This window comes from Oreochromis aureus, linkage group 20 (assembly GCF_013358895.1).
Source record: "Oreochromis aureus strain Israel breed Guangdong linkage group 20, ZZ_aureus, whole genome shotgun sequence".
NCBI classification, from domain to species: Eukaryota; Metazoa; Chordata; class Actinopteri; order Cichliformes; family Cichlidae; genus Oreochromis; species Oreochromis aureus.
In genome coordinates this window covers 1,676,968-1,696,811 of record NC_052961.1, presented here as the reverse complement: position 1 = coordinate 1,696,811, position 19,844 = coordinate 1,676,968, and the positions used below count along the sequence as shown (strand labels likewise).

The 19,844-nt window shown below is 40.5% G+C and overlaps 1 protein-coding gene across 1 annotated transcript; it reads right to left on the bottom strand.

Moving 5' to 3' along the window:
- Positions 1-931: 931 nt before the first annotated feature.
- LOC120435185 (L-rhamnose-binding lectin SML-like) lies at positions 932-14,702 on the bottom strand. Its single transcript, XM_039604251.1, has 13 exons — positions 14,664-14,702; positions 12,763-12,939; positions 12,261-12,293; positions 10,738-10,839; positions 10,114-10,207; positions 9,855-9,949; positions 9,714-9,758; positions 9,487-9,625; positions 9,297-9,394; positions 3,771-3,856; positions 3,235-3,363; positions 1,314-1,422; positions 932-1,137 (listed from the first exon to the last, which is right to left on the bottom strand). The coding sequence occupies exons 2-13, from the start codon at positions 12,794-12,796 to the stop codon at positions 1,070-1,072; spliced, it is 1,032 nt and encodes a 343-aa protein (XP_039460185.1). The 5' UTR covers positions 12,797-12,939; positions 14,664-14,702; the 3' UTR covers positions 932-1,069.
- Between the last annotated feature and the right edge of the window lie 5,142 nt (positions 14,703-19,844).

Genomic DNA, 19,844 nt, shown 5'->3' with positions numbered 1-19,844 from the left:
GCACGTGTTGTATCACCAGTAACACCATCTAGCCGGGGCCTTTCTGTGTGGAGTTTGCATCTTCTCCCTTCTTTTTGCATGGGTTCGCTGGTGGTACTCCAGCTTCCTTCCACAGTCCAAAAACAGCTAGAGGGATTAGATTAATTGGTGATTTTAAATTCCCCACAGGAATTTAATGGTTGTATATCTTATGTTAACCTGCCTCAGACTGGTGACCTGTCCAGGATGCTCCCTGTCTCTTGCCCTGTAGTAGCTGCAGTAGGCTCCAGCCCCACTGTGACCCCATTTTGCATATGCAGAGGAGGGTGGATAGATGGATGGCATAGATCATTTTTCTAAACTGCAATTGTTCAGTGAAAATTTCATCTGTCACAGGTCTAAACAGCAGCTGTGGTTAGCTTCTAAACTGAGGAGTCTGGTGGTTTGGTGAACAAAATGGTGTGGGATGACTTTTACAGTGTTTGCGTCTCAGACTGACTTCACTGTGAGCATCTAATCGAATGAAGCCATCAGTACTGTCCTGCCTTAGCATCCATACCATACCAGCTTTATTTGTCAAGGACTTTAAAAACAACCACAATGGACCAAATATATATATAGATAGATAGATAGATAGATAGATAGATAGATAGATAGATAGATAGATAGATAGATAGATAGATAGATAGATAGATAGATAGATAGATAGATAGATAGATAACATAAAACAAGAAAGACAACAGCCGTACAATAAAAATATTGAATAAAAATTAATAAAAGAAAATTAACATCTCTCACAGTAAATTATCCAGCCATTTAGTTTGGCCTTAAACACTAAATTATCTAACTTAAGATTATTTAACTTAATCTTAAATATATTACAAAAAGTGAAAATCAAATAAATAAAAGCAAGTGAACCTGATTGATTTTCAGAATATCCATTCATTTCTGTTTATTGTGATATGAAATCATATTTGTCAACACATCTTCCAGCAGTGATGTCATCGAGGCTTGACATCCTGCTGGAAGTGACATCAACAGTGAGGATGTGACATCACCATGTGAGACGTGTCAGGACACGAAGTGGAGGTTATGGATCTCTGACACAAACAAAAGAGAATTGATGAGAACACCCCGCATCATTGACATAATCTTGTCCTGTAAAAAATGATCAAAATAAACAAGCAAAGAAATAAAATCAGAGGTCTGTGCAGTAAATGTTTTCTTCTTTTCTAATGTAAAAAGAACAAAGCGATGTTCTTATAAAGACCTAAGATTACATGTCTTCAATCAATTAAAAAAATATTCATCAACAGCCAACATTCAATTTCTACCTTTAAGATTTATCTGTACACAGTTATTTCCTCCAGCGTTGTTCGGTTCTCCTTTGGCCCAGTTTATGAAGTCAAACTGGGAACCATCAATCCACATCCACACAGTTCCCTGAAAGAATAAAGTTTCAGTTTCAGTTTATTCTGATGTACTTTGAAGCATCTATGCTGAGAGTGCAGCCATGAGAATCAGAATTGGAATCTTTATTGTCATTGTGCTTTGACCTTTTCACGCATAGTGGTCACTACCTAGGTCTCGACTGAAGTCGAGAGGTGACCGGGCCTTTGCAACCATGGCACCTAGACTCTGGAATAAAAGCTGTGCTTTGAGTTTTCAGTCCTGTCTCCGAGAGTCCTGCATCTTGGGTCCTTTTTCCTGCCTGCCTGCCACACAGCCAACCATGACAGTGTGAGCCTGCGCACAAACAGTGCCCGGAGGCAAAGAGCGAACGAGACGTGAAGCCTATCATCTCATTTGTGCCTTTTCCAGCGGATTTTTCAGCTACTGTAGTAAATATTGTCCATATTCAGTTTGTGGGTAATCTATTATTTTCTTTCTCAACTTCTAAAAGTTTGACTTAAGGGGGCAGGACGTTTGTTTAAGGGGGCATTGCCCCCTCTTGCCCCAGCGTATAGGCCCCGGTTAAGGCTATCATTGTTAGCATCTACATGAATGTTAAAATCACCCGCAATAATTATTTTATCTGAGCTGAGCACTAAATCAAATAAGGGGATGGAGTTTGGGGGGGATAATGAAAGGAGAGAAGCTGCAGAGAGGCGTGTAAGACTTCAACTGCTTCCTGGTCCCAGCTCTGGAAGGACTGGGGGAGAACTACAGTGTCCAACATTGTTTTGTTGCACACCAACAAAACAATGTTGGTGTGTTGATTGTTATGACACGCATAGGGTTTTTTTCTTTAGCACCCTCTGCTGGTCATAGTGAGAATACTGACAAGCTTATATTTTGGTGGGGTTTTCTGTGTTCCTGTGGATAGAGGAAACAGGAAGCTGGTCGCTTGTTAGCCTGCAGAATATGCTGTTTGTCGCCTTAGATGCTCTTTAAACATTTCTGCCTTGGAGAGTTGTTGCTTGTGAGTATTAATGTACAACTTGTTTACAAGTTTATTTGGTGCATTTCTATTACATAGATTTGTTTAGAAACCAGTTATTTCATCTGTTATGTTTATCTTTGAGGAAGCTAAACTCGCTAAGTTGTATTGTGATCAGTACTGAGTCGCTGTTGATTACGCATACTATATAACAGTATAGTTCATATCCTAGAAGTGTGAGTTAAAAGGAAAAGACATCTTGTAACATTTACTTTGTGTTTGTTTTTAGTTTTACGGGGAAGAAAAGGATGTCAATCATTGAATTACTGACAAAGTAAAAAGCCTTAAACTTCCTTCCGCCTCCAATGTTCATTGAAACCGTTAGCTGTCTGTCAAGTTGGGCAACGGGACGCACAATAAGGACAGAACATTGATAGTCACCTGCTCTGGCCCCTCAAAGACATTTGAATATGGTTATTGGTGTCTCTAACTTCAGATGTCTCAAAACAATCGCCAATTATGTTGCAGAGTGGGGAGAAACGATTAGACATGGACTGGTTGGTGGTGCACCACAGTCTTCTGCCCAGAACTACGCTTTCTCCTCAGTGGCATGGAGCCATCCTGTTCACGGCTTCTCAGAACTGTCTGCTGAGGATGAGCTAACGGTGGCTACTTTACCTTCGGCACCACCAACTACACAATGAATGAATACTGTAGATACAATTATCAGGTGATTCATCAAAAAGTGTGCTCTGAATGGAGCATGTGAAGATTATACTATGAAATAATACATTAACTACAAGGTTTTTAATTAAATTGGCTACACAGATTAGCTAAACAAATAAACTGATCCACTTCATCTATAAAACATTTACATTCTCTCGGCCTCCAACCCAAGCTGGTGTATATGATCCTGCTGCTGTGTAAATGAGCTCTCTGATGAAGGTGTACTCAGCTGTGCTGTGGAATGAGGCCAGATGTCCACCGAGTGTCTTACAGGAACTCTGAGGAGGAAGATGAGGTGCAGACCGATGAAAAGTGTGAGGATGCATTTAAAATCAAAGATAAAGTGAGTTTGATGAAGGCAGCAAAGAGAGAGCTGATGAAGAGACACGAGGAGGGAATGTTTCAAAGATGCTCTGAATTCTGAACATCACTGCATGAACATTACTGCACTGCATGTCTCAGCATAAAGCTGTTAGTGCAGGGCTGTGACGCCGCAGCAATAATCAGCTAAGAACAGAAGAACAAAGGAGTCCTGTGTATTTACTCCTGCACTTCAAACTGTGTGTGAATATGAATATAAAGCAAGTCTTCTTTCACTGAATGATTCTGACAGCAGGAAGCTTTTTATTAGAACATGTGTCATATATAACATGTACATATACAGCTGCTGTTATTTCTGATGTACCTCAGCATCAGTCCAGTTCTTCTGACTGCTATCAAAGATGAAACAGCGACCTCCAGACCAAGTCCAACCAGGACGGCAGGAACCAGCTGCAAAATAATTGTAAAGTTAGGCCAATAAACAGATTAATAATTCCTCAGAAGACAAAGAAAATACCCAGCTGTGTTTCACTACTGAGTCTATTTGAATTTAAGCTGATGAGGTTCATTTGACATTATTCATTCTGCGATACCCGGTTACAGACTCAGCACTCTATGCCTTTATAGCTATCTTGGATGACTTCCACTACATCACTTTGAATGCTATACTTCCAACTTTCACACAGTATGTCGTCTGTTTTACCAGCTGAGAGAGAACTTTAGGCTTTAGCGGAACTACAGGGCTGTTATGAGGCAACAGGCAGATACGTTGTGAGCCCCACAGGACATTGAGTGTATCAGTGATTACATAACCATCTGCACCGACTCCATTATCTCAGCTTGGACTATACATTGTTATTCGGATAACAAGCCGTGGGTGAAACACAACATCACAGCTCTCCTCAATGATAAAAAGAGGACCACAGAGAGGAGGTGAAAAGAGTTCCGGTTTTATTGAAGGGCAAGATCAGAGAGGCTATGGACAGTTGCAGGAGAAAGCTGGAGTGGGAACTCCAGCAGAACAGCATGAGAAAGGTCTGGAGTGGCATGAAGATATGTCTTTGTAGGTTCTCAGTCACCCAGGTCATGGTAGTCTAAGGAGCTTGAAAAGTCCTGAAAAGCGTCACTGGATTCACGCTATTCAAAAGCAGAGCTGAGGGCCGTGAAGACAGAGCCAACAGGTTGAATTTGTTCTTCTACAGATTTGACACCGCAGGTAACGCTCACCCCCCGACTGACTTAACTGTAGTCAGCCTACAGTCCACAGCCACACCACTCTCTCTCTCCCTCTTTCTTCTCATTGCACCTTAGCATACTGTGAAAGTCCTGACACTCCTCCTCCACCTGTAACTTTTAATGAGTAATATTACTCATGATGTAACACAGTCCAGACATGCCTCATAAGGATGTTTCTATAACATTTTCTATAATTACTTTATTATGGATTAGATGTGAGAGTATTTAAGTGTGGACAATTAAATAATAGATTAATGCAATAGTAAACTGTGCCTTGTTCTCAGATGGACAGCAAGTGGAGCGTGATAGCTCAGATGAGGAGATGAAGGAGGAAGAGAGGCAGAGTGAGTTACAGGGCTTTTCCTGCCTTTCTGGAGGACTTATATTTCACTAAAAACTTTCTAATATGCATGTCCACATAATTAATGATTATTATAATTATGATATTTAAACGTACATTGTATTTTAAAGAACATACATTAAGAAACAGATTATATTAGATTTATATTTCAAATATGACAAAATGCTGATTTTATAGCAGGAAAATTATTGTATCTCTACAGTTTAATCATTTAATAAGCTTTCTGCCTGCACAGAGTGGATAGTAAAACAAATGGAATCATCATAAATACATTATTTCATATTTATTACTTTTTTTCTCATTGCTTTATTATTGTAGCTCCAGTAATAAATAATAAGGGAAGGATTCTGGATCAGCACCATGATGCCCACAGTATATACTAGAGATGGACCGATCCGATATTACGTATCGGTATCGGTCCGATACTGACCTAAATTACTGGATCGGATATCGGCGAAAAATAAAAAATGTAATCCGATCCATTAAATATCAAAAAAAACACCTCACAAAACTTGCGACACGGCGTAACTCGGCTCATAACCGTAGCACGTTGCAGCAGTATGCGTCAGGTGATAGAGCGGCTGTGTGTATTTGGAGTCTCCTACCAAACCAGCATTTCATCTCCGAGGAAGTTATCCCAGAGAGAAGTAAAGCAAGTGTGTAAGTTCATCTCTGAATGTTTGTAAAGCGTTCCCACTTAAGCTTAACAACCGATATATGGAGCGACTGCCTCTCTCTCTCCCTCTCCTGCCGCTACTTCAATCATGAAACTGATCAATGATCAGCTGATCGGCTTTTCTGTCGCGAGTCCGTCTCTCTTCTTTGTTTTTGGCCCACTTTGCACCAGAAAGAGGAAACCAGCGGCTGAACAACAGCAGCACGTTTAAGCTTGATAAGCTGTTGTTAGAATTTATTTAATATTACTTTCTACACCAGGATCCTTTTCTACGTAGCTGACGGCTGGTAACTGTGCAGGGGCGGATCTAGCAAAGTGTAGCCAGGGGGGCCGATAGGGCATGAACAGGGAAAGGGGGGCACAAAGACATACTTTTCTTTCTTATTCTCATTTAAAATGTCTCGCTTTAATAAATAATTATCTGAATCTTACACCCAAAGTTTTAATCTGATGTAAAATGTATAGAAGTCCATTACTGTATATAGTAACTGTTAAGTCTAATATACCCTAGTAAGCTATACTACTTTTTCCTTTGGGAAGGTACCATCTGTGCAGTCTGCAGTTCTGTAAAAGAAAGATGTTGAATCTATTTAATTATTCTTGAAAAATAATTTATTTCTGTGCATTTTTTTTTCACCCTGCATCAAATTAAAGTTGATTACATCGATTAAGCATCATGAGGTGGAGGGTGGGGGGTGGTTCCCTATTTATTTTTGCTGGGAGTTTGCAACCCTATTAGTTAGGTTGCTTAATATTTCTGCTAAGTACTCTTTAAAATACCAGAATAGGGAGGATGGAGCAGGTTTAAGTTTATTAGATTGATCAGTGTTGCTGAACTATGAAATATTTTGGGTGCAGTGTATTTTTTACATACAGGTATAACAGAATAGCTTTAGTGTTGTTGTTTATTTAAACTTGAGTATGAACTTATACAAAATGCAGCAAGATATTAAAAAACAGTTTTATTGATTAAAAAACACACTTATTGGATTCATATCGGTATCGGCAGATATCCAAATTTATGATATCGGTATCGGACATAAAAAAGTGGTATCGTGCCATCTCTAGTATATACAGTATAGGTCTAAAATATCACTGTGCGTGTGTGTGTGTGTGTGTGTGTGTGTGTGTGTTATGTGTATAGATTTTTTAAATTATTACTCATTATATAACATTGTCCAGACATGGCCGGTGAGGACATGAGGAGGAAACAGTAGGAGCTGTGAGGCTACTAAAGGCAGTGGATCCCTCAGCAGCTGGATTACAAAGAGCACAGGTAACAATAAGACCTGTACCAGCTGTTGAGAGGTATTCCAGGAATGTTTTGCTTCTATAACATTTTTCCGCCATCATTTTATTATAGATTAAGTGTAAAAGTTGTTGAGTGTGGATAATTAAATACTAGTTTATTGCAATAGCAGTTTGTGCCTTGTTCTCAGATGGACAGCAAGTGGAGAGTGATAGATGAGATGAGGGGATGAAGGAGGAAGAGAGGCAAAGAGTGATTCACAGGCAGAGCCCAGTTTATTTCTCACAGTTTGTTGTTGGCTTATGGTTCCAAGTGCTGTCACCAATCTTTGTTATTATCTCATAAAACTTGTTTAATCAGCTACCATCTCTCCTATGGACTTTTTAATGTCTACAGTCTCAGATCAACACAGCCCTGCCCTCCAGCACTATCAGCAGCAGGAGCAGCAGCAACCCCTCAACAGCAACATTGTACCCATCAGGTAAAACATAGGCTACGTTTGCTTTGCCTCACAACAGTGATATAGTATGATGCGATCCCATATTAGATTCTTGATGAATGTGTGTTGTTGTTATTCAGCCTGGTTCAATGTGCCCCTTTTTTACTTTGAGCACCCGCCCCTATAAACGTCTCTGCACGGCCCTGCCTTTCACTGTCTATATACTGCAGTGGTGTTGTAAATAAACTCTGTGGTTAGAAACGTCAACCTGCTCTGCGCTTCAGTCCTTGCAATCAAACATGACAGAACAGGTGTATGCAGGTAAACTCAAGAGTCAGTCGAGCTGATTGGTGGTGGCATGGAGAAAATATCAGCTCACATTTATGTTACAGAAACACAGAAGTTAGAGACCAGGAGAGAGGTTTTTCTTGTAGTCTTTTTTTCTTGTAATTAAAATTATTTTATTGTCTGGAGATAATTATGATCCGTATAGTCTATGAATTTGCACGAGCTGCAGATAAAGACTTTTTCAATCTTATTAAACTTTAAGACCCACTGGCAAACATCTGGAACACAGAGAGTGGAACATGTAAACAAATCTAACCAGTTAAAGTAAAAACCAGTAAACCTGAAACTCCCCATTAAACTAACAGCATCGTCGCCACTGCTGCTGTTATCAGTGTTTTATTCAAACCCTGATGCCGCGTGAGCTTAATGTCGTCATATGTTTTATTCAAACGCTGCTCCCAGGGAGGTTTCTACTGCGGGTCTGTTTTTAGTGGCAAATCTGGGAGAAACAGTTGCATTTCTATCGTGATGACAGAGCTGAGCGTTAAACGAAACAATGAGGCACAAAACATGTTTCAGGAATGCATAATAATAATTATAATTGAGTTATTCACTCGATGAGTAATATTATGGCGAGTACAAGCTCGTCCAGATGAGCAGAATCAACTTTTTGGGGTTGAATTAGATCTTCCCTCCAATCTGGACGACACCAACCTTCCACTGAAATGTGAAAAGAAATGTTTTCTTCGTCTTTGTTATTATCATTTTCTGTTTTTGTCAGGATCTGTGTTGTGGATGAGAGAAGGAGGACCCAAACGCTGGACTCACAGGTAGGTAGGTGAAGGTTGGTATTTATTGCCGATGGAGTGAACAAACAGAACAGAGGTAGGAAATGGCTGGCTGGACGACTGACTGAATGACTGAAGGACTGACTGAAAGGCTGAATGGCAGGCTGACTGAACGCAGGCGTAAACAACAACATAACATCAATGACACGACAGTGAACGAGTAGAAACAGAGGACTTAAATACACAGACTGATGAGGATGATAATGAGAGACCGGTGAGTACACAGCTGAACATAATCTGGCTAATAACACGAGACGAGCTGACACAGGAAAAGCAGGAAGTGAGAACATGGAAGTGGCAAAATAAACTGAACATGAAGAAAACTGAAAGCACTGGGTCAACGACCCAGGAACCCTGACAGTTTTTCATCGAATCTTTTTCTTTCTGTCTCCACGTTATAATGTTTTCTGTCCTTTTTGATTTTCTGTTCAACTTATGCAAAAGTATCTTTTGTTCGTTCACATGACTTTGTAAACACTTTTTGAATTCTGTTTTTAAATGTCAGCTGATTTTAATTTTAAATGTCACTTTGATTGGTTTTATTTTTATTTTACTATTATTTTATAATATTTGTATTAATTTGATGATTAAATCACATGATGTTCACTCAGGATCTAAAACAAACTGACGACATCTTCGTGTCTGACGATTTTTCTGATCCTGATTCTTTTCAGCACAGAAAGGTTCATCTTTTAAAAATAATGAATAATTATCCTTTTTATTCACTTCAAAAACAAGTCTGAATGTACCGACCCTAAAAGATTATTTTTAGAAGCTTATTTGAGCTACCTACGCTGACAAGTGTAAAACACCTCCAGGTACTTATAAATGCCACCACACGGGTCTACTGGGCTCTTTGCTTCAACAGTACAGCTGTTCTGCCAGTTACACCTGTGAACGCAGGTCAAAGGTGAATCAGCAAAAATTCACTGCGTCATCTGAGAGAAGATGGAGAGCTGAAGAAACAGAGTCAGCATCTGTACCTGTTAGTTACATATTCCATGCTTCCTGGCCAGACGCAGTTAACATCGTAGAGATTTGCGATAGTATATTGACCAGGGCACGTGGTCGTGTCACGGCGGCCATAATTCGCCCAGGAGACGACTATAACCTGTCCTGCACCTGAGGAAGAGTTCATAGAGATAAACTGTAACCATGGTGATATTTTTACTGCAGGAAACATACAAAGAAATTGAAGCTGTGTTCTCACCACACTGAAGGTTTGACTGAGATCCTTCACATGTTACACTGTGGTCTGAAACAGACACAGATCCCATTAGAAACTGTAATCATTCATGTACAGATTGGGTTCATTAGTCATTTCTAATCACAGGTTTAACAGAGTCGTTACGTGTGAAGCAGTCGTAGGTGGTCTCCAGGTATCTGCAGACTCCAGGATCATAAGTAATGTTTGACTTTATGTCACACACTGTTTTTCCATCACAGCTGCAGGGAGACAGAAACAGCTGGTTTTCAGCTTAAAGATATGAAACAACTTCCTGTCAGGTAATCATTTACTTCCTGTTAGTTTGATTAAAGCTGTTCAACAGGTTTCAGTTTCTTTCTTCTTTTGAATCAAAGGCTCATTTCTACCATCCAACAGTGCTCACCTGTTCCTGACGTTGTTCTCAGCGTCACCCTGAGAGCAGGTTACTTCACCTCCACATCTGTACACAGCTGACCTCACAATGATCCTTCCACCCACTGTTATACAGACACAGTATGACAGAAAAGGAACAATTCAGGTTTAAGGCTTCAGTTTTAGCCTCAGATGCTGCAGATCCATAAATGATGAGGATTTTACCTCCGTACACCACCACAGTGGTTTTGACATCAAACAAAAATGTTTTTAAAGTGCAAATTTCAGCTTTAATATAAGATTTTCTTCTGAAATGCATTAACTGTTTTTTTTACACAGACTCACATTTTTGGAGCAGTTTTTTTTCCACATTTCTTTATTTTATTTTATTTTTTATTAGGAAAATACAATTTCAACTCCAGAGTTTTTTGTGTGAGTACACAGCGGAGCTTAATCTAACTAATGACACACTGGAAGTAGAACTAGAACATAATGCACCGGCAAAGGACTGACATAGTACAACAGGAAATGTGAACATGTGGAAACTAAAGAGAGAACATGAATAAACTAAAAACACTGGTTCAAAGACCCAGGAATCCTGACACATAGTTTGAACTGAACACAGTGAATTCTTGGACACTATTTTCCATCTTACCACAGCTCAGGCGATGAACACTGAGGCCGTTAGAGGTGACCACTCTCCCTGTGGATATGGCGGTCACATTGGGAGGAAAGGAAACTTGAGCTCTGATAAAGCCTGAAATTTAAAAAAAAAAATGTATAAATTGTACATTTGTGATAAATTAATGGGGAATGTGTTGATAATTTTCTTGCTGAAGGTGAAGCTAGAGCTGGTCCCTCATCTTACTTTAGTTTTCCCTGATGGATGTTAAACAAGGTTAGTGTCAGCGAAGCTTACAGTAACCTCTGTCTGCTGAAGCTGCTGGCTGATTTAGCTCCAGTGTGGAAAACAAAGATCACAGTTTGTAAAGAGTGCAGAGACATAATATCTCTCCTTATGTGAGGGCTGAGAGAGGAGAGAGTTTATGAAACTCTGTGAGAGATAAGAACTCCAGAAATAGACGACCACGCCTGTGTTCAATCTTCTTCCATGACATTGTATTCATCTGTAACCTCAGTGAGCAATAACCATGATGCTGCTTTACATGAGAGTTAATATAAAAGAAAAAGCTGCTGTCATTTCCCAGGTAACATGCAGATCATCTGCAGGGTGACACAGCAGATGCAAATAATCGACTGCATGAATGAATTCTGTAAAATATTTGTGTAGAATGGGCAAAAACAAAATACTATGTAATTAGAATATAATTGTGCAGGATTTCAGTAAATGTAATGAAGATTTTCTTAAATTTCATTCCTTTTTTAAAGACTTCTAGAATTTATGTCCCCTCCACATCTGAAGTGAAGCCTACACCCATATCAGTCAAAACACAGGTACCCAGACCTTCCCTCTCCATCACCTCTGGGAGGACTCCAAGGTCAGGTGACAGACAGATTCTCTCCAGCATGTCCTCGGTTCTCCTCGTGTCTCCTTCCAGTTGGACACGTCTGAGTCAAAGACCTGAACCACCTCAATGAGCTTTTTTTGACATAGAGGAGCAGCAGATCTCCTCTGAGCTCCTCAAACTCTCTCCTTCAGTTACTACCATCAGCTCATGGCCATAGCTGACAGCTTTCACTCTCAGCTCTCTCTTCACCACAACACACCAGTACAGCATCACTGAAGATGAACCAGTCTTTTTCTCAGCCTCCCGCTCCAGTTTTCCTCACTCATGTACAGACCCCCAGACCTTAACCTCCTCCACCTGGGGCAGAAACTCATTCCCAACATGCAATGGGCCCTTTGCCCTTTCCCAGCTGGTACTGCCCCACTGTAAAGTGGAGACCATCACTCGATGAAGCCAACAGGACCATCCAGAGGACGCACAGATAAGATCCTGTGACCACAGACATTTTTAACCTCTTTGGCTGTGTCTAGAAATTCTCTTCATTAAAGTTATAAAAAGACCATTGTGGGATTAAATCTATGTCTATGCAGTGGTCATTCAGTTGTTAGGGACAGAGAAGAAGAGGTGAGGTTAAATGGTTAGTATTAATCAAAATGGAAGTGAGAAAGTTAACAGAAAGGCTCTTTATGACCAGTAAAACAGCATTTACCTGAAGTGATGAGTGAACACGTTGCTGCCAGCACTGACAGAGACAGAAAGAAAGCTCAGTGTCAGACTGTGTGTTTGATATGAAGTTTAATTCACCTCAAAACATGAAACAGATTCATGAAAACCAAAGAGGAGAAAGCTGCTGCTTTCATTCACACCTGGATTCTTGTGAAAACTCTTTCTAAACAGCAGATTTCAATGACACATTTATTCTGTTCATGTTTCCAACTTTTGTCAATAAACTTATTTGTGTTGACAGTTTGACTTCAACTCTTCATAGTAAATGATCAGCCATGAATTCCTCTCAGGACTCTGAAGCCTAACTGTCCTGCTGAGGTGATACAAACATTTATTTAGGATGTTAGATTAACTGATCCAATAAAGCAGAATCTTTAGAAAAGCATGTCACAGTACAGCACAGTGGAAAGCTAGAAAAGGATTAGACTGAACATGTGCAGCTGATTTCATGTATAAATAAAGGATTATCAGTGTGTTGTACTCACACAGTGTGCTGCTGAGTCCGGAGCAGAGCATCATGTTAGGAGATCTGGATTACAGTGAAGAGCTGAGCTGATGGAGGATCAAACACAGAGCTGCTGGATTTACTCTGTTTCAGTAACACCTGTGATCTATTTGTGTATATATGCAAAGCACAGCCAATGGGAAAGCAGAATATCCTCCTTCTCACGAGCAGGATGTTTGATGTTTGGAATGGAAAAAGTATGAGAAAAAGAAAAAAACAGGATGTGAATGTTAAATAAAAACAGGGTGCAGCAGGAAATATATTTGTATGGAAAATTTTCATATTTACATGGAACATCTCCACTTGTCTCTCTGGTCAGAGACCACAAAGGAGACAGTGTTTGTGACGGTGAGTCAACAGTATTATACTGTAAGTGTTTAAAGAGAGGTTTCCATTGACTGTGACTGTGTGAAGAACTGTTCCTGAAAAACACAACATGCCATTGTATGGCAGCTACACCATTGTACTAAGGGTTTGGAGCACAGAGAGAACAGGACCTTCATAAACACCCAAATCATCATCCAGGAAACCTGAAGCTGAAAAAGCCATTACACCTGTGTTTCAGTGTGTTGTTGAAAAAGGCCATGCCAACTCTAAAAAAGAAAGGACTCCGTACAACCGTCGAATATTTGGCTAATAATGCTCCAAAGTCTGAAAAGTGAATTCTGAAACACACACACACAAAAAAGAAAAACTTCCTGAGGAAAAATTTAAAAGTAGAATGGGAGGCAGAGCCTTCAGTTTTCAGGCCCCTCTTCTGTGGAACCAGCTTCCAGTTTGGATTCAGGAGACAGACACTATCTCTACTTTCAAGATTAGGCTTCAAACTTTCCTTTTTGCTAAAGCATATAGTTAGGACCAAACACTCCAGGAACAACAAGTAAGCCTGAGAGCGAAGTGCTCTAATAGGGTGATATGGTACTACAAGGTCATTAAGATAAGATGGGGCCTGATTATTTAAGACCTTGTATGTGAGGAGCAGGATTTTGAATTCAATTCTGGATTTAACAGGAAGCCAATGAAGGGAAGCCAAAACAGGAGAAATCTGTTTCTTTCTAGTCCCTGTCAGGACTCTTGCTGCAGCATTTTGGATCAGCTGAAGGCTTTTCAGGGAGTTTTTAGGACATCCTGATAATAATGAATTACAGTAGTCCAGCCTGGAAGTAATAAATGCATGAACTAGTTTTTCAGCCTCACCTTCAGACTGGATATTTCTAATGTTCTGGAAGAAAATCTTATACAAATTGTATGCAAATACAAGAAAGGACTCCCACATGTTTGTGTAATATGCACATTGAAGGACATATCAAGATTTTTACAGCCAAGTATAATAACCTCGACTTTATCTGAATTAAAAAGAAGTTAGAGGTCATCCAGGACTTTATGTCTTTAATACTGGGGAGGTTGACCATGTAGGGCCCTAAAGGTTAGAACTAATTTAAATTTAAAATTTAAATTTAAAATTTAAAATGAAACCTAAAACTTTCAGGCAACCAGTGAAGGGAGGCTAAAACTGGAGTAATTTGAGATCTTCTCTTGGTGGCTGTTAGCAGGAAGTTATCTTGCTAGCTTCCACCTAAACATGATATAGCATGTTCTGACTGAGGGATTTCTGAAAAATTCAAACGTACAGCTCTGCTATCACTTCCAACATAAATGAAGACAGGAAACGAAAACAGCAGTGACGTTTGTAGGGTTACTGAAGTTGGGCTAGCTGCTATATGAGTTGCTACGTGATCGCTAGCCACACAGCTATGTTAGCATAGCATAAACACAGTGAAGCTGGAGGATGAACTCTAACTTTTTTCCACTCAATAAAAATTAACGTGAGGGTTCCCGATGGTTAGGGACAAATGCTGTGTGAGGATGCTGTAAACAGACCTGAGCTGATGGTGGATCAAACAGAGAGCTGATCTATTTACACTGTTTGGGTAAAAACTGATGTGTATGTGAAACACATAAAATCTGGAAAGCAGAATATCTTCCTTATGTGGTGCAACTGATCAAACAAGAAAACTACTATAAATGAAAGGTTACATAAACTTGGCTAAGCTGACCTTGAAACGATGCAAACTACTGCAAGAACAAAGCAGCGCCATAGGAAATCAGAATATTAATCAGAAATAAAATCCGGAAACACAATCGCTGTGAGCTGCCCGGACCCATCCCATTCCTCAACATACCCCTGGTTAAATGAAGCAGTCACCTTTTTAGTGATAGAAGTGACAGTTTTTGAATGATCAAACAATAAGAACAAAAAACAAGTTGAAAAGAAAAGTCATAGACAGGGTGCAGCAGGAGTCCAGCAGGAAACAAATTTGTATGGAAAATATTCTGATTTGCATAGAAAATCTTCTCATGTCTCACTGGTTAGAGACCACAGAGGAGACAGTGTTTGGGACTGTGGCTCAAAATGTGCAATGAAATTTATTCATGGGAATCAGTACCTAAAGCTCAGTTTCAAACAACACTAGAAGAGTTTAGAAAGAGGTTCCCATTGAGGGGTCTGACAAAATGCTTTTGCCATTATGTAATCTGTAACTTCCACATAGTATGCTGATCACTGTGATTTTCAATGATTGAACTGTAGTAGAGACGAGCAAACAGATTGGCAGATCTGAGAAGGAAAACCTGTGTTATGAAAATGATTTTAACCTTTTATACATGATTGCATTTGAGCTTATTAAAGAGCTGTGGCTCCTGGTCAACTGAGGGTCAGAAACTCTTGGCAGGCGTTATGATCAGCCAATACACGGTGAGGAGGACAGGAGCTCTGAAAGGAATTGCAACACACCTGCTTACATGACATACGCCTGGAGTTATTTTTTATCTTTTATTACTTATATCCTTTAGAGCTAAGATTTAAGTTTTATCATTTATCATTTATAGCCGTTTGAGTAAGTCTTAAGTTTCATTTAGGTTCATTTTAAGTAAGTTTCCTTCATGGTTTGAGTATCATCATCTGAGTGTGACATTTAGTCTAGAAGTCACACATAGTTCAGCTGTGCACGAGCACAGGCCTTATGTCTGGCTAGGACGAGAGGTGTGAGGTGAGCTGGGGTGCAGGAGAGGTCATGACACATACATAGCCTACACAGCAGGCACCCACACACACACACACATACATACACACCATAGTAGATTCACGTTAGTAGGTAAGAAGTTAAGATGTATTTTTGCTGCAATTGCAAACTGTGCCGCCATAGTGTCAGATGCTTACAGGAAGTGCACCTGATGTTCTGGGAGATAAGAATGCGCTCGTGGTGCGACACCGGGATGGAGATGAGACGTGGTGTACTTTAAACTATGTTAAAAAAGTTAACGGAACATTTTGTGGTTTGGGTTGACGTAAGCTGTATTTTGTCTGCTTTGCAAAAGAGGGGGCTTTGTTGTCCTACCCCTATAAAACCTTTGTCTAATGATTGTAAGTTTTAGTTCAATCGCTGACGTTGCTCAGTGTTGAACTCCGCGCGTTTTAAACAATAAATCTTTGCTTTGATCACATCTTCTGGACCAGAGTTGTTATTTGCTTGTGAGCCCTCCGTACACCTTTTCTCCAACTTTTGAACCTTAACACCATCAAACTGAACTGTGTGAAAGACTGTTTAACACAACATGCCACTGTACAGCACCATCATGCAAATGATTTTACCCACACACAGGGCAGGGCCTGTCATAAACACCCAAATCATCATACAGGAAACCTGAAGCTGAAAAAGGCTTTACACCTGTGTTTGAGTGTGTTGTGAAAAGAGGACGCTCAAAAAAAGTAGCTCAGGTGTTAAAGCAGGTCACAGGCCGTCGTAGCACATGTTCACAGTCTAAACTATACCAGAGGGTTAATGACACCTGCTGGTGAGCCAAGTGTTCCTCTGTTTGAAACACACAGTTTGCCAACATGTTAGACAGAATCACGTATCACAGCCTCTAAAAGTTACAGATGCAGAACCACTGGAAGTGTTTAAAGTGTGTATGAATTTTTCACTTCTGATTGCAAAATCTTTGATTAGTGTGTTTAATCTCCACTTAAACACAAACAACACCAAATAGAAGAAATTAAAGCTATATTTGATGAATGCAAAAACACTTATTATGATAAAAGAGATTAGTCTCAATATCTGAGAAGGGTCAGACCTCACATATGTTAATAATATCTGTAATCAATTTGATTTCAGTTGGAAGTGTGTTCCACAGGGGTGTGCTGGGCTGTGGGGTGGCTGTAGCTCAGGAGGCAGAGCAGGTCATCTACTGATTGGAAGGTTAGTGTTTCAATCCCTGGCTCCTCCAGTCTGCATGCAAAGTATCCTTGGAGAAGATACTAACTCCAAGTTGTTCTCTGACACATTCGTCGGAGTATGAATGTGTATGAATGTGAGTTAGGAAGCACTGAAGAGCTAAGCAGAAAGTGAATGTGGCATGTTTTATAGAGCAGCAGTCCCCAACCTTTTTTGCACCACGGACCGGTTTATGTCTGAAAATATTTTCATGGACCGACCTTTGAAGTGTTGCGGGTAAATACAACAAAATAAAACCAGTACCGGTACCAAAAGAAGGAAGAATTTATTCATAACACATGAGAAAAGACCCAGGGAAACCGAGTTAACGATAAAAACGATGAAAAAAACCCAAAAAACAATAAAAACCCCTGAAAACTAATAATTTCAAACCTGAGCCTGAACTCTCGCAGCCCGGTACCAAACGACTCACTTGTCCGGAGGTTGGGGACTGCTGGTATAGAGTGCTTTGAGTATTCCAGGAGAGTAGAAAAGCGCTCTATGAGATTCTATAAGAATCAGTAAATTTACCATTAACAAATGGCAAACCTTTATGGAAAATGCTGAGTGTCCAAATGTAGATCTGCGATATGATATTTAGCAGTTGCCATTCACCATACTCCAAGTAATGCGATTACTATCTTGTCTTTGGATGTATCTATTAAGACACTCTGGGGCCAGCCTATTTATACATTTGAAGACTAATTTAAGAAAACACAAAAGACTGGCAGGACGGTCACCAATAAACAAAGTAAATAGCAATGGACCAAGGACAGATCCTTGGGGGATATCAATTCTTATTGTCCAACATGGATGACTTTTTCACTCACACACTGCTCCCTTGTGCAAAGATAAGACTAGAACCAATCAACTGCTTGTTTTGAAAAATCAAATTTAAATGGCTTAGAAAGAAGTGTGCCACGGCTGACATTGCCCAAAAGCCGTTTTTTAGGTCAAGGAAAACTGCCCCCAGAACATTATAATTATACAAATTACACTTACTATTTTCAACAAAGTAACAATTTGCAATTTCTGTAGAATAATGTGGTCCACAACCAAATTGCATTGGATGAAGGATTTGATTGGTCTCTAGGTGATCAGTTAACTGTACGAACAGGATGATCCAGTGTTCTCATTGAAGGATGCTCCAGGATGGCTGATCACCCAGAGGTAGCATATCGCCTCGGCCCTACTGGCTGTTGAAGCAAGACAAAGGAGGAGTCATGGAGTTTGAGCAACCACCGAGATAATCTTGACGAATTAAGAGGAAACGCCTGCAGAATAGTGAGCTGCATCTAACGTATATACAAGTCACTGGAGTTTTTTGTCTGGCCACAGTGTGGTGCCTGCTAACTCTTTGGTTGGAGTCCAGGGAGGGACTATACAGAGGATGGCGATGGCAATATGGAAGATGAAAAGTTCCAATCCACGTGGAGGACAGTGACCAGCAGGAGAAGAAGGCATGCAGCTCCCGAAGGTAGAAGTTGGGGCCATCAGTTGGGACATAATCAGACATCGCTGACGCCATCAGCCATTTGTCAGGTATGAAATTCAGTGAGCAGTTCATTATTTATTGCCAAGAATATCACTCAGCAGGTCAAGAAATTAGATGTGCAGTGGCAGGCAAGCTGAAACCATGCGACCTGAGGTAAATATCACCACACTTACCTGATCCTAAGCTGAGGATAAGACACCTGACCTATGAACATGGAGAAAATCATCAATATAATATTGCAGTGGCCCACGTGATAGAAAAGCTAACGGTGAATCTGTAGATGAATCTAATTTTGTATACTGTATGATAACTGTGTTTGATGCTAACGGCGGAATACCGAAGGACATATGATGGGCATTACCGTCTCCACGTATGAGCATCATCTCTGTGGCCAAATTTTCTGGGGATTAAGGCCTGATGTGGCAGCCAAGGTGAGGCAGTTGTATGTGGGGGGAGAAGATGAGCCTTGGCTGATGGAGCTACAACGTCATGCCTACCATGCCCAGAGCCGCCTATATGAAAGTAAAGGCAAGAAAGAAGAAAACAAAATAAAACAACATGCTAACCTCCACAATGCAGCCCTGATGCTGTAGACTGCCGTAGCAAACCAAGGTGGAAGTTTCCACGACAGAGGCGGTTGGCAGGGCTGTAGCTGGGGAAGAAAGCTGATCAAGTTTTGGAGGTCCAAATTTGCTGCGCTTGCTATTTCTCTCACTGATAAGCAAAGAAAAGTGTTTGTTATGGATGCATCCTTCCCACACCTTTCCCTGACGAAAACTTATAACTGCCAGTGGGAGGACATGGGAGCATTTGTGCACCACTGCAACATGCTCTCGATTGGGAAACTACAAAGGACCCCACAGTATTGTTTTCTCCAGAATTAAGAGCTTACAAAGCTGTAATCCCCAGAGCCCCTGTGGTTCCAAACCACAGTGGAAGCTCCACTGGCTGCGCTCATACATGGTAAGAACCTGTCAGCCAATGATTGCATTTCTTGGCGGCTGAGACAACCTTCGATTCCCTGAAAAACAGCACCTATTTTAGACCCATGGAAACCTTATACTCAAATGGTAGATGAGAAGAATGGTTTCATGTCTTCTGTTCTTTTATAGCAGCACGGTGATTCACTTCAGCCAGTCAGTTATTATTTATCTAAGCTCGACCCAGTGGCTGCAGGCTTGCCTGGATGCCTGCAAGCGATCACCGCATATGAGAAGGCCTTGCTTGCCTCATGCAACATTGTAGGGATCATCAGGGGGTCCCCTTTTGTCCCTCTTTGGGGGGACACTCCCA

What these genes read in the sequence shown, in the direction of transcription:
- LOC120435185 (XM_039604251.1), bottom strand. Translation starts at nt 12,796, where the DNA reads ATGATGCTCTGCTCCGGACTCAGCAGCACACTGT. An exon ending in CACCTACGACTGCTTCACAC is followed by an intron (nt 9,759 to 9,854) that starts GTAACGACTCTG and finishes TGTCTGTTTCAG; the next exon opens with ACCACAGTGTAACATGTGAA. An exon ending in AGAACTGGACTGATGCTGAG is followed by an intron (nt 3,364 to 3,770) that starts GTACATCAGAAA and finishes CTTCCTCCTCAG; the next exon opens with AGTTCCTGTAAGACACTCGG.